At 53.4% G+C, this 12,199-nt stretch overlaps 1 protein-coding gene and 1 long non-coding RNA gene across 24 annotated transcripts in view; one reads left to right on the plus strand and one right to left on the minus strand.

Moving 5' to 3' along the window:
• The window catches only part of MAST3 (microtubule associated serine/threonine kinase 3), a 46,473-nt gene continuing 34,574 nt past the window's right edge, over window positions 301–12,199 (minus strand). For 22 of the 23 annotated variants that reach the window (XM_021083487.1, XM_021083500.1, XM_021083499.1 and 19 more), the window contains 10 exons: window positions 11,933–12,055; window positions 10,787–10,896; window positions 7,408–7,544; window positions 6,659–6,903; window positions 6,010–6,216; window positions 5,467–5,693; window positions 4,622–4,744; window positions 3,884–4,020; window positions 3,587–3,768; window positions 538–2,612 (listed from right to left, as the gene is read on the minus strand). In XM_021083487.1, the coding sequence (XP_020939146.1) occupies window positions 2,080–2,612; window positions 3,587–3,768; window positions 3,884–4,020; window positions 4,622–4,744; window positions 5,467–5,693; window positions 6,010–6,216; window positions 6,659–6,903; window positions 7,408–7,544; window positions 10,787–10,896; window positions 11,933–12,055 (2,024 nt within the window). In that variant the 3' untranslated portion in view covers window positions 538–2,079. Of the gene's footprint in view, window positions 2,613–3,586; window positions 3,769–3,883; window positions 4,021–4,621; window positions 4,745–5,466; window positions 5,694–6,009; window positions 6,217–6,658; window positions 6,904–7,407; window positions 7,545–10,786; window positions 10,897–11,932; window positions 12,056–12,199 lie in introns of all 23 variants that reach the window. The other variant, XM_021083495.1, reaches the window with a different exon arrangement.
• On the plus strand, window positions 1,980–3,397 carry LOC110259319. Its single transcript, XR_002341593.1, has 3 exons — window positions 1,980–2,069; window positions 2,208–2,375; window positions 2,746–3,397. It is a non-coding gene; the product is annotated as an uncharacterized LOC110259319 (long non-coding RNA).

A 12,199-nucleotide genomic window follows, 5' to 3' on the forward strand; every position in this document is an offset into this window, starting at 1 on the left:
CAGGAAACAAGCTGATGGCCCAGAAGAAGCCGGGGTTGAAATCTGAGGTCTTCACGGTAGCCCAGAGGATCCGGGAACAGCTGAATCAACTCGCCGGTAGGGATAACTAACCCAGTGCCTGCCCAGATGCCCAGGCTGTTTCCGGAAATAGCCAAGACACTCGGAATCGGGAGGCGTGGCCAAGGGTTTCCGACCCTACGGGTTACTTCGGAGGTAACCGAAGGCACTCGGGCTGGTCTGGGTTCCGAAGGGGGTGAGGAGAATTGTAGGGGACAGCCCAAGCAAAGACTAATATAAAAAGGACACAGATGGTTTATTTATTGCCACAGCTTCGGGGCCCCAGACGAAGCCCTGAAGGACAGAGCCTCTGATGGGTACTCTGATGGGTACACGGAGAGGGCAGCTCAATGATGAACTCCCAGCAGCCTTCAAAACCCACTTCAAGTGACTTTGAGCCACGGGTCTGTTTTCATCCCGCCTCCACCCCACTCTTCCCTTACCCTTTTCTTGGCCCCTCACAAATCCAGACATTGGACCTCCTTTTTGTAAATGTGGGCTTTTATTCACTGTCAGCTCCGGGGTGGAAGGCGGGAGCAAGTCATGCACAGCCTTGGTCTAGCTCCAACACTAGGTGGTGCTGCATGGGTGTCTCCAGAAGGAATGCAGACTGGGCTGCAGTGCCTGGAAAGTGCCCTCACCACGTAGGACACAGAGATCTTGCTAACAACCCACAAATGGGAGAAAGGGAGGCTCTGAGGTGCCCAGTGGGTCACTTAGCATCACAGGGGAGAGAGCTGGAATCTGCTCTGACATTAGATCCAAGCTCCAGAGAGACAGAGCCTGGCTGCATGACTCTCACCAGGCAATCATGGGACAAATCTCTGCCTCTCCCCAGACCTTAGTTATTTGTCTGTAAAATGAGGATGAGAACACCACTTCTAGCCTTCTTAAGGCTGGCTGAGGGAGAAGCCACGAGTAAAAGCGCTTGGCATACAGTAGGTGCTTAATAAATAGTCATTGGGATTAGCTTTGTAAACACAAGGAAACCGAGGCACAGAGCTGGGAAGCCATTTTCCCAGAGCCAAATGTGAAGCCAAGATTCAAACTTTGGCCTCACTGACCCCTGGTTGGACTTTCTCACTCAAATTTCATCCCGGGGAGGCTCTGACACATGGAGGGCACCCCCTAGCGGGGGGAGGGGTTTCAGACACATCATGGTCAAGGGTTCACCCCGGTGGGCATCAAACACAAAAAAATCTTGTTCAGGGTGGACATCCTTATGCTACCCTGAAGTGCCCTTTGAGGCCTCTGCCTGCCAGGGCACCAGTGTCTGGCTGTGAAGTGGGCAACCCCTCTGCCTAAATCTGGTGAACTTCTACACATACATCAAAGCCCCAGCCCACACCCCCTTAAGCCCATCGGATTGGACGCAGACTCAGGCACAGTTGGCTGAGGGATGGAGACAATGATGATGGGTAGTAGCCTTCAGAATCCAGTCCATCATCAGGATTACTTTGCTTTGCCGTGGAGGGGGAACTCTGTTTGTGGACTCTCCAAGTCACCCAAATTGGGCCTGGACAGGTAAGCTTGGCTGTATCCCTTCAAACCTGTGGGTCTTGAGTCAGGGATGGGATCAAGTAACACAAAACAACTTTAAAAGTACAGAAAAACGAGAAAACATGAACACACGTGACTTGTCCAAAGTGCTTCCTTCTCAGCCCAGGGGGCAGGGTCTACAAATGGGTCCCAGGTGCATGGAGCAGGACCTGGGCAGCCGCCTTAACAGTGGCGGCTCAGTCTGGCTATCGCTTATAAAAAGTAATAAATTAGTTGCAGGGATTTGCTGCTATTTACAATAACACCCTGGTCTCCCATTCCTGCCCCTATGACCCCCTGATTGATCGGCTCCAGAACACAAGGGAGGAGGCACTTTCTACACCTTCCAGCAATAACTGTGATGGCTTCTCATCATCTTCCAGGTGTCACAGGCTCAGTCTCCATCCAGATGTCAATTTATGGAAAAAAACATTCCAGAAAAATGCACAGCTTCCAGGCCAGGGAGAGGCCAGGTAGGACGGATTAGTCTTTCCCAGCAGGTCCAAGGGCTCCTGGAATGGCCTCAGCCCCCTCCACGGCAATCTGCGGCACTAAGGGGGGTGGCCCTGCAGCCTCCTCAGGTGGCTCATCAAAGCTCACCTCCTGCACAGCCTCCTGCTTCTTGAAGGAGTCTCGGCGCTCAGACAGATGCAGCCGCCGCATGACCACCAGCTCAGAGTCCGGCCCGCGGCTGCGGCGCCCCAGCTCCCCGTCCAGCCGCTCACCTGTACCCAGCTTGTCAGCTGACTGGCCTCGGCGCAACCTTGGGGACCGTGCAGGTGCAGGCGGGTGGCCTGGCAGGGGCGAAGGTGAACGGGGTGGGGGCGGAGGCACAGGCGGGCAGGCCAGTGGGGAGGGTGGGATGCTGCTGGTGGACTTGCGGCGGCCAGCTTTGGGGCGAGGTGGTCCAAGCTTGGCGGCCAGGCCATGCAAGGAGCTGGGGCGGGTGTGGCCAGCGGCAGCTGGAGATGCAGGGCTGCTGGAGCTTGGGGATGCACTGGGTGGAGAGGCTGTGTCTGTGGGTAACAGGGGAGGGTCAGGGCCACCAGCCTCAATGTCCCAGCCTCCAGGTAGGGCCCTGTGACTGACTGCCAAAGCCCATATTGTTCCTTGTGGCCACCCATCATGTCTGATTTTCTCTTTGCACAGTGGCTTAGATCTGGTGAACTCCTACTCATCTATCAAAATCCTAGCTCCTAATCATTTACTTCTCACCTGATGACCCATCAAATCATTGAACCAAAGGTATGCATCCTCTGTCCGTCCATCCACGCAATAAGCCATCTACCTACTAGTTCTAGAAGTTATCCAACAAGGGCCCTGCCTCTTTACTCGTGTCCATTCCCTACCCCTAGGCCTCAGCCCCAGAGGACGCCTGGTCTGAGGAAGGCAAAGATAGCAGATACACCCAGCCTGTTGGCCAGAGGGACAGACAGCATTTGGGGTCCACAGAAGGCAGGGAGGGCTTCCTGGAAGAGTAGATCTTGGCTCTCCTCCAGGAGGCCTTTGCCGCCTCTCTTCTGGATTGCCCCAGCCATCCTCTCTCTAGCCTGATGCTAACCCAGTGGGGCTAGGGGTGTCTGTCTCTGGCTGCCGCTGACAGACTAGGGATCCTCAGGGTTGGGCAAAGCCACCATCCTTTCCTGCTCCAGAATGAGCTTCCATGCCCTCTCTGTCTCACACATCCTCCATGGCTCCCTATTGCTGCCCCCCAATTTAAGACCAGCTCTTTGGCTTGGTCCACCCCCTCCCTACCTGCTCTCCACCAGCTTTCACATCTCTTCTCATCTTTTGCTCATGATGTTCCCTTTGCTGGGGCATACCCTTCCCTGCCCTCACACCTGTCTCTGACCACCAGGCTGCCTCTCAGACTGTCATACATCATGTCATCCCATCCATCCCATCCCAACTCTGCTCGCTCCTGCCCTGGGCTGACTTCCGCAGCCCTGAGCCACCCTTCTTCCCAGGGTAGCCCTGGGAGTACACCCACCTGCTGGGGCATCAGGAGCCGGGCTGCGGCAGGGCGTGGTGGGGCTGGGGGAGAGGCTGTGGGTGGGTGAGCCTGGGAGGCTCTCGCTGGATGACAGGGAGTGGTGGAGGCCAGAGGAGAAGCTGCGGCTGGTGTGCAGCACGGATGACTGTTTTGAGATCTTCTTGAAGAGTGACTTCCGTCTGGGGGATTAGAAACCCATATTCTTCAGAAGCCCTGCCCCCGGCCAGCCGGGCCACCCAAGCATGCCACAGGTCCTGCACTAGCCCTCCCTGGCGGCCAGCCCTCCCTCCTCACCGGTCCTGTGTCTCCCGCCTTCGGCTCCGCTTGCTCCTGCGCGCCATGCGGCCCTTGGTCACATTCTTCCGTGCAGGGCCCACCTTGATGGAGGTGTTCTCCAGGGCCGTGGTCCGAAGGGCAATCTTGTTGCCACTCTGTAGGCAGGATGCGGAGGGGTGGCCTGTGTGCCTCCCATCCAATGAGCCACACCCATCCCCTCTGCAACACATCCCTCAGAGCTGCAGATCCTATCCTCTCATTTCTTAACAAATGACCCCACCACTCATTGGGCTAAAGCTGTGTGTCACCATCTGTCCAGCCAGCCAGTGAGCCATCCACCCACCTACTGGTCCCAGGAGCTGTTTAACCGGGGACCTGCCTCCTCACTTGTGCCCACCTCCCTGCGCCCTGAAGACCCTTGGACTGAGGGAGGCAAAGATGGCACAGATACCCCCAGCCCCACAGGGTCAGAGTGGGCCAGAGCGGGGGGCCAGGAGTTGGGGCATCCAGGGGGCAGGAAGGGCTTCCTGGAGGAGTGGCTCTGAGGGATGGTATTAGGGGGCTAAAGAAGGAAGAAGCAGAGGCGAGGGGATGCAAGGGTGAATGTGGAGCAGTGTGGTCAGAACGGGAGAACCACCCAGAATCAGAGGCTGAGGCCAAGGGGTGGGGATGGAGGTCACAGGAGCAGCCTAAAGGCTGGGTGGGGAGGGGGACCTGGGGGCCCTGAGGGCAAGCGGGGTGGGGAAGGGGCTGCACCTTCAGCAGCAGCTCCACGACGTCCATGTGTACCAGCCCCAGGACCGACTCCCCATTGATGTGGGTGATGAGGTCTCCGGCTCGCAGGCCCGCCTCCTGGGCGGGGCTTCCCTCCTCCACGCTCTGGGGATGGGAGTGGGGGTGGACGGCGTGGTCAGCAGCCCGGGTTCCACAGCCGGAGACTTCCACCCAGCTGAGTCAGCTGTGGGCCCCCCAGCAAGCTGCTGCCTTTCATACTGCCTGGTTCCCCAGACCTCGAGGGCTGATCAGACAGTGAGCAGTGGGGAAGGGTCAGGCCCTGGGCTAAGGGAGGGAAGACAGTGCACCCATTGTGCAGGAGCTTCGTGCCCACTTGGGGTCTCCATCCATCTTTTTTATTTAATTTTTTTTGCTTTTTCAGGGCCACATCTGCAGCATATGGAAGTTCCTAGGATAGGGGTCAAACCGGAGCTGCCAACCTACACCCCAGCCATAGCAACACAGGATCCCCAGCTGAGTCTGCGACCTACACCACAGCTCACTCCAACACCAGATCCTCAACCCACTGAGCAAGGCCAGGGATCGAACCCGCATCCTCATGGATCCTAGCTGGGTTCGCTATTGCTGAGCCATGACGGGAACTCCTCTATCCTCTTGCCCAGTCCCCTCCCCATAACTGACAAGGACCATAAAGACGTAGGTGGCATCAGTTCCTTGTCCTGGGCTCCAAAACCTCACAGGCGATGCATACTTGCTTGCTTTCCAAGACTAAAAAATGCAGCTCTGAAAGGGAAGTGCCTCGCCAGGGCAGAGCTGGACTCAAAAACCAGGTCCAGCTGTTCCTGCCCAGCCCGAGACCAACTCACCCACACCACGTGGTGCACAGTGTAGACATCACTGTCGCCCATGTAGACTCGGATTGCCCGCAGGCTGAAGCCATACTTCTTGCCCGAGCTGTGGATGACAATGGGGGGCCGCAGGCTGCCACACACGGGGGAAGGATCTCGGCTGGGAGAGGAGTCACGGGACGACGGGTTCGAGGACAGCGAGCGTGGGGACAGGGGACTCATGAGGGGGCCGCCACTGCCGTCATCTGTAGGGATGAGATTCAGAAAGGGGGTCACCAGGCACTTTTCCAACTCCTTCCATTCTGGTTGCTTTGCTGCTGCTCCAATGCCCCAAATACCCTCCCTTTCCCTCCAGGCCTTTGCACACCCAATGACCACTGGCAGGAATGCCAGTCCAGTGCCCCAGCTGCTTCCCCTCTCCTGAGGCTCAGTCGCTAACAGCAGCCCCAACATCACGGGGAGGGATCCCCTCCAGTTCCCACTGGCCAAAGCAGCCCCCACCCTGTGGTGAAAATAGATGGGGACAGACAAGCAAAGACAAAGCTGGGCCGTGGGTGTTACCTGCCGTGATAATGAGCGACAGGGCGGACACGGAGGCTGACTTGGGCACGCGGCCCCCGCTGGGGGAGGTCCTGGATTTCTCAGGGGCTGAGTCTCTTGGGCCCCCAAGGCGGCGGCCCCGACCGGCATCCAGGGCCCGTGGCGTGGAGTGTCGTGCGCCAGTGCTGTTGCTTCGTAGGCGCGCATGGCTGAGGGCTGCTGTGTCAGCTGGAGGGGTCGGCAAAGTCAGGGGGTCAGCCCGGCCCTCCCACCTCACCACTTGGCCCCTCTGCTCTCAGGAGGCAAACTCCCTTCCTCCCTGGTTGGTGTGTACACAGGCTACCCTCCTGGCCTTTGTTCAGGCAATTCCCTCTTCTTTCACTGCTCTCCCTGGGTAGCTCCACTCTTAAAGCCTTCTCTTTCAAGAAACCTTCCCTTCACCCCGGTTGGACCCCTAGCTCCCACTCCTGGAGTGTCCCGGTTCAATTCCTCTTTCCTGTCCTGATCCAGTGAAGCTGGGGTAGCACCCGTAGACTAACTGAGGCCTTTGTTAGACAAGTGAATGTGCTTGCTGGAGAACTCCTACTCATCCTTCAAAACCCATCCCAAACAGTTCCTCCTATGGGAAACCTGACATGACATTGCCCCTGCCATCCTGGACTCCACCTACCAGAAAGGCTGGAAGAGGGCTTAGGCATCACGGGGGTGGCTGCTGGGGGTGGGTCAGGCTCCCCTAGAATGAAGATGGGCCTTTTGGCCACAGGGGCTGGGCCGGCTCCCTCATCCTCTGATGAGAAGGCAAACTTGGGCATTGTATCCAGGCTGATGGTGCTCAGGAGAGATGGGCTAGGGCCCCGCTCAGGCTGGGAGGAGGATGAGTGGCAGGAGGAACCGGAGGACATGCAGGACCTCAGCCTGTAGCAGGGCAGAGCCAGAGTCATACTTTTCCACTCAAGGACACCCAATCTCCCCAGAGGCCAATCTTAACTCCCGGCCTAGGGTCAAAGACGAGTTCCCTCTGCCTACTCCATCCTCTGTGACTGCCCAGAGAACTCCCATTCATCTTTTAAAACCCAGCTTCCAACACCCACCCTCTAGCAGACCCTGATTTTTTTCTGTTGAGTCTAGACTTTGAAAGATGAACAGGATTTAATTAGCAAAAAGGAAACAATACAAGCAGAAGCCTAGCAGTGTATGGTGTACAACTGCTTTACATTTGGAGTGGTTAGGAATGTAAAACCAAAGGGAGTGATGATAAGGGCCAGGCTGGCAGGGGACTGACAGGGTAGTTAATATGTTTGACCCTTTTCTCCTGGGCCCCTGGGAAGCTCTTCCCAATGTTAGAGTTTGTGGCTCCAACTCCCAGCAGGTTTGGAAGCTGGATCTACTTATATCCCCACCCCCGGCCAGCCCACCTACCGGACCTCGGTGCTCAGCCGGCGCCCATAGTCCCCTTCGCTGCTCCGATCCCACCCTTCTTCCCGGTCCTCACTGAAGCTTCGTTCTGCAAAGGTTGGGGTGGGCTGGGCAGCCAAGAACTCAGAGCTGCTGTAGACCTGGGAAGCAATTAGAGATAACAGTAACAATGACTGTATCTGTGGGGACAGCTTAGTTGAGTGCTTCCCACATGCCCAATGCTTTCCTGAGTCACTTCCTCAAATCCTTACTCACCACCACTCTAAAGACATAGAGTCTTGGAGTTCCCGTCGTGGCACAGTGGTTAACGAGTCCGGCTAGGAACCATGAGGTTGTGGGTTTGATCCCTGCCCTTGCTCAGTGGGTTGGGGATCCGGCATTGCTGTGAGCTGTGGTGTAGGTTGCAGATGCAGCTTGGATCCCGCGTTGCTGTAGCTCTGGTGTAAGTCGGTGGCTACAGCTCTGATTAAACCCCTAGCCTGGGAACCTCCATATGCTGCAGGAGCGACCCTAGAAAAAGGCAACAAGACAAAAAAAAAAAAAAAAAAAAAGACATAGTCTTTAGTCCACTGTATAGGTGAAGACACTGAGGCTCCAAGGGGCCTGGTTACCAAGTGAGCCACAGCTGGGGTTTCCTGCCCAGGCCCACAAGCAGTACAAGTTTTTTGATCAAAGGAAGGAACTTCAGCTAGTGAGGCTAGAAAATAACACCCAGCATAGCAGGTCTATTTACAATTGCCCCAAAGTGGAATCAATCCAAATGTTCATCAACTGAGGAATGGATAAACAAAATGTGGTCCAATTATACAATGGAATATCACTCAGCCATAACAAAGAATGAAGCACTGACACATGCTACCATGTGCGCCAACCTTAAGGAGCCAGAAACAAAAGCCCACAAAGTGCATGATTCTTTTTTTTTTTTTTTTGCCTTTCTTTCTTAGGGCTGCACCTGTGGCATATGGAAGTTCCCAGGCCAGAGGTCGAATCAGAGATGCAGCTGCCAGCCTACGCTGCAGCCACAGCAATATGGTATCTGAGCTGTGTCTGCGACCTACACCACAGCTCATGGCAACACTGGATCCTTAACCCACTGAGTGAGGTCAGGGATTGAACCTGCATCCTCATGGATACTAGTCAGGGTTGTTACCACTGAGGAACTCCTGTATGATTCTACGTATGTGAAATGTCCGGAACAGGGAAATACATGGAGAAAGAAAGCAGATTAATGGTTGCCAGGGGTGGGGGAGGGAGAAATGAAGTGTGACTACAGATGGATACAAGATTTCCCTTTGGGGTGACAGAAGTGAACTAGATAGAAGTGATGGTTGCACAACACTGAACTGTCACTGTACAGTTTAAAATGGCTAAAATATCTCATACTAAGTGAAATAAGTCAGAAAGAGAAAGACAAATACCATATGATATCACTTATTTGTGGAATGTAAAATGTGGCACAAAAGAACCTATCTACAGAACTTCCATATGACCCCACAATCCCACTCTTGGGCATGTATCCGGACAAAACTCTACTTAAAAGAGACATATGCACCCGCATGTTCATTGCAGCACTATTCACAATAGCCAGGACATGGGAACAACCCAAATGTCCATCAACAGATGATTGGATTTGGAAGATGTGGTATATATACACAATGGAATACTACTCAGCCATAAAAAAGAATGACATAATGCCATTTGCAGCAACATGGATGGAACTAGAGAATCTCATACTGAGTGAAATGAGCCAGAAAGACAAAGACAAATACCATATGATATCACTTATAACTGGAATCTAATATCCAGCACAAATGAACATCTCCACAGAAAAGAAAATCATGGACTTGGAAAATAGACTTGTGGCTGCCTGATGGGAGAGGGAGGGAGTGGGAGGGATTGGGAGCTTGGGGTTATCAGACACAACTTAGAATAGATTTACAAGGAGATCCTGCTGAGTAGCATTGAGAACTATGTCTAGATTCTCATGTTGCAACAGAATAAAGGGTGGGGAGAAAAAAATGTAATGTATATAACTTGATCCCCTTGCTGTACAGTGGGAAAAAAAAATAAAATAAAATGCTAATAAAAAGGGGAAAAAAAAGAACCTATCTACAGGAGTTCCCATCATGGCGCAGCAGAAACAAATCTGACTAGGAACCATGAGGTTGCAGGTTTGATCCCTGGCCTTGCTCAGTGGGTTAAGGATCTGGCATTGTGGTGGGTTGTAGTGTAGGTTGCAGACGCGACTCAGATCCTGCATTGTTGTGGCTCTGGCGTAGGCCGGTAACTACAGGTCTGATTCAACTCCTAGCCTGGAACCTCCATATGCCATGGGTGCGGCCCTAAAAGGCCAAAAAAAAAAAAAGAACCTATCTACAGAATAGAAACAGACTCAGGAGTTCCCGTCGTGGCTCAGTGGAAACGAATCTGACTAGCATCCATGAGGATGCAAGTTCTGATCCCTGGCCTCGCTCGGGGGTTAAAGATCCAGCGTTGCCATGAGCTGTGGTGTAGGTCACAGATGCAGCTTGGATCTGGCATTGTGGCTGTGGCATAGGCCAGTGGCTACAGTTCCAATTTGACCCCTAGCCTGGGAACCTCCATATGCCGTGGGTATGGCCCTAGAAAAGACAAAAAGACAAAAAAAAAAAAAAAAAAAAAAAAAAAGAAAAAGGAAAAGAATAGAAACAGACTCACAGACTTAGAGAACAGACTTGTGGTTGCCAAGGGGGAGGGTGGGGGATGGCCAGGGAGTTTGGGGTTAGTAGATGCAAACTATTACACTTAGAATGGATAAGCAGTGAGGTCCTACTGCACAGCACAGGGAACTATATCTGGTCTCTTGGGATAGAACATAATAGAAGATAACATGAAAAAAATAATGTATATATATGTAAGACTGGGTCACTTTGCTATATAGCAGAAATTGCTAACACTGTTAATGAACTGTACTTTAAAGAAATTTTTCAAAAGACTAAAATAGCATATTCTATTTTTTTTTTTTCTCTTTTTGCCTTTTTCTTGAGCTGCTCCTGTAGCATATGGAGGTTCCAAGGCTAGGGGTCTAATCGGAGCTGTAGCCACCAGCCTATGCCAGAGCCACAGCAACGCGGGATCCGAGCGGCATCTGCCACCTACACCACAGCTCATGTCAATGCCGGATCCTTAACTCACTAAGCAAGGCCAGGGACCGAACCCGCAACCTCATGGTTCCTAGTTGGATTCGTTAACCACTGCACCACGATGGGAACTCCTTAAAATAGTGTATTTTATGCTGTATGTATTTTACTACAATAAAACAAATGTTAAAAAAAAAAACCCTCAAAACAAGCATCTTGCCCTATTTCCTGAGCCCTAGCTGCATCCAGAGCCCCAGGCTCACCTTGCTAAAGCGGTGGGAACAGGAAGAGAACTGGGGGATCTCCGTGGATGACTCCTCGTCGTTGGTCTCATCGTCCTCAGAGCCCAGGTGGCGGTAACGCTCTGAGCGCGCTGTGGGAGGGAAAGGCATGGAAGGTGGGTACAAGGGCTGTGGGAGGGGGTCCCAGGCGGGGAGACACTGTCAGGGCAAAGACATTGAGGTGGGACCATGCCTGATATGTTTAAGGACCAGAGGAAGCAGAGTTAGTATCCAGGAATAAAAAATTCCAGTTGTGGGAGTTCCCATTATGGCTCAGTGGGTTAAGAACCCAACCATAGTGTCCATGAGGATGTGGGTTCAATCCGTGGTCTCGTTCAGTGGGTTGAGGATCTGCTGGTACTGTGGCTGTGGTGTAGGCCCCAGCTTCAGCTTTGATTTGATCCCTAGCCTGGGAACATCCATTTGCTGCAAAGGTGGCCGTAAAAAAAAAAAAAAAAAAAAATCCCAGTTGCATCCCTAAAAGCTATGGGACCAGGGATGGGAATTCTTGTGTCTGAGCCTCAGTTTCTTCCTTTTTGAGATGGGCTGCCCCAAACTGGGTAAAATTGTGCCTCTCAAACATAAAGGATGTTTCTCATTTTACAGAAAAGAAAACAGATGCTCAGAGAGGACCTCTGACATGCTCCACATCACACATTGAGTTCCAGAGTAGGCCCTGGAAGCTGAGGGCATTTTGTCTGTTTGGCCAGAGCCCCAACTGGGGAGAGGGAGATTTGTTTGGGTCCCCCAAAATGCTCAAGTGGACTCCCTCTGCCAAAGCTGAGCGAGGCATGCCACCTTCCTTTATGACGGGTCGCAGTCCATGCTGGGGTGGACATTCAGGAGGCTAACCTGCTGGGCATCCCATGCAAGGGTCTGCCACACTCAGTGCCTTGGTTTCCTCTCCTGTAACCCAAGGCGGTGCTATAACCTCCTGAGCTCAGATGCACAGGAAATCCCAGTCAGGGCAGCCAGCAGACGTGCCCCAGCTTCTTGGAAAGCTCAGCAAGTCAGAAGCTCCAGGCCCAGGGCAAGATGCCAAGCTGGGGCGGAGACTTTGGCAGACACGTCCTCCCCGCCCCAGGGGATTGTAGGACAGCAGAGACGGCCTCCTGGACCCCCACTTACTGTCGAAGTAGCTCGTGTCATCCTCGGCCTCAAGCTGTGGCACGAACTCGGCTTTGTGTCGCAGAAGCCCCGCCCAGTCCAGGGTCCAGAAGAAGGGGTGCTGCTTTACTTCGTGGGTGCCACCTGCAGACATGCCCCGCTGAGCCCTGTGGGTCCCCACCCCCAACTCCCTTGAGGTCAATTATGAACCCAAACTTGGCCAACATAGAGCCACAAAGATGGGAGGAGAAAGCAGTCATCATTTAAGAGCTCAGGGAGGGGACAAGT

This window comes from Sus scrofa, chromosome 2 (assembly GCF_000003025.6).
Source record: "Sus scrofa isolate TJ Tabasco breed Duroc chromosome 2, Sscrofa11.1, whole genome shotgun sequence".
In the NCBI taxonomy this organism is placed as follows: Eukaryota; Metazoa; Chordata; class Mammalia; order Artiodactyla; family Suidae; genus Sus; species Sus scrofa.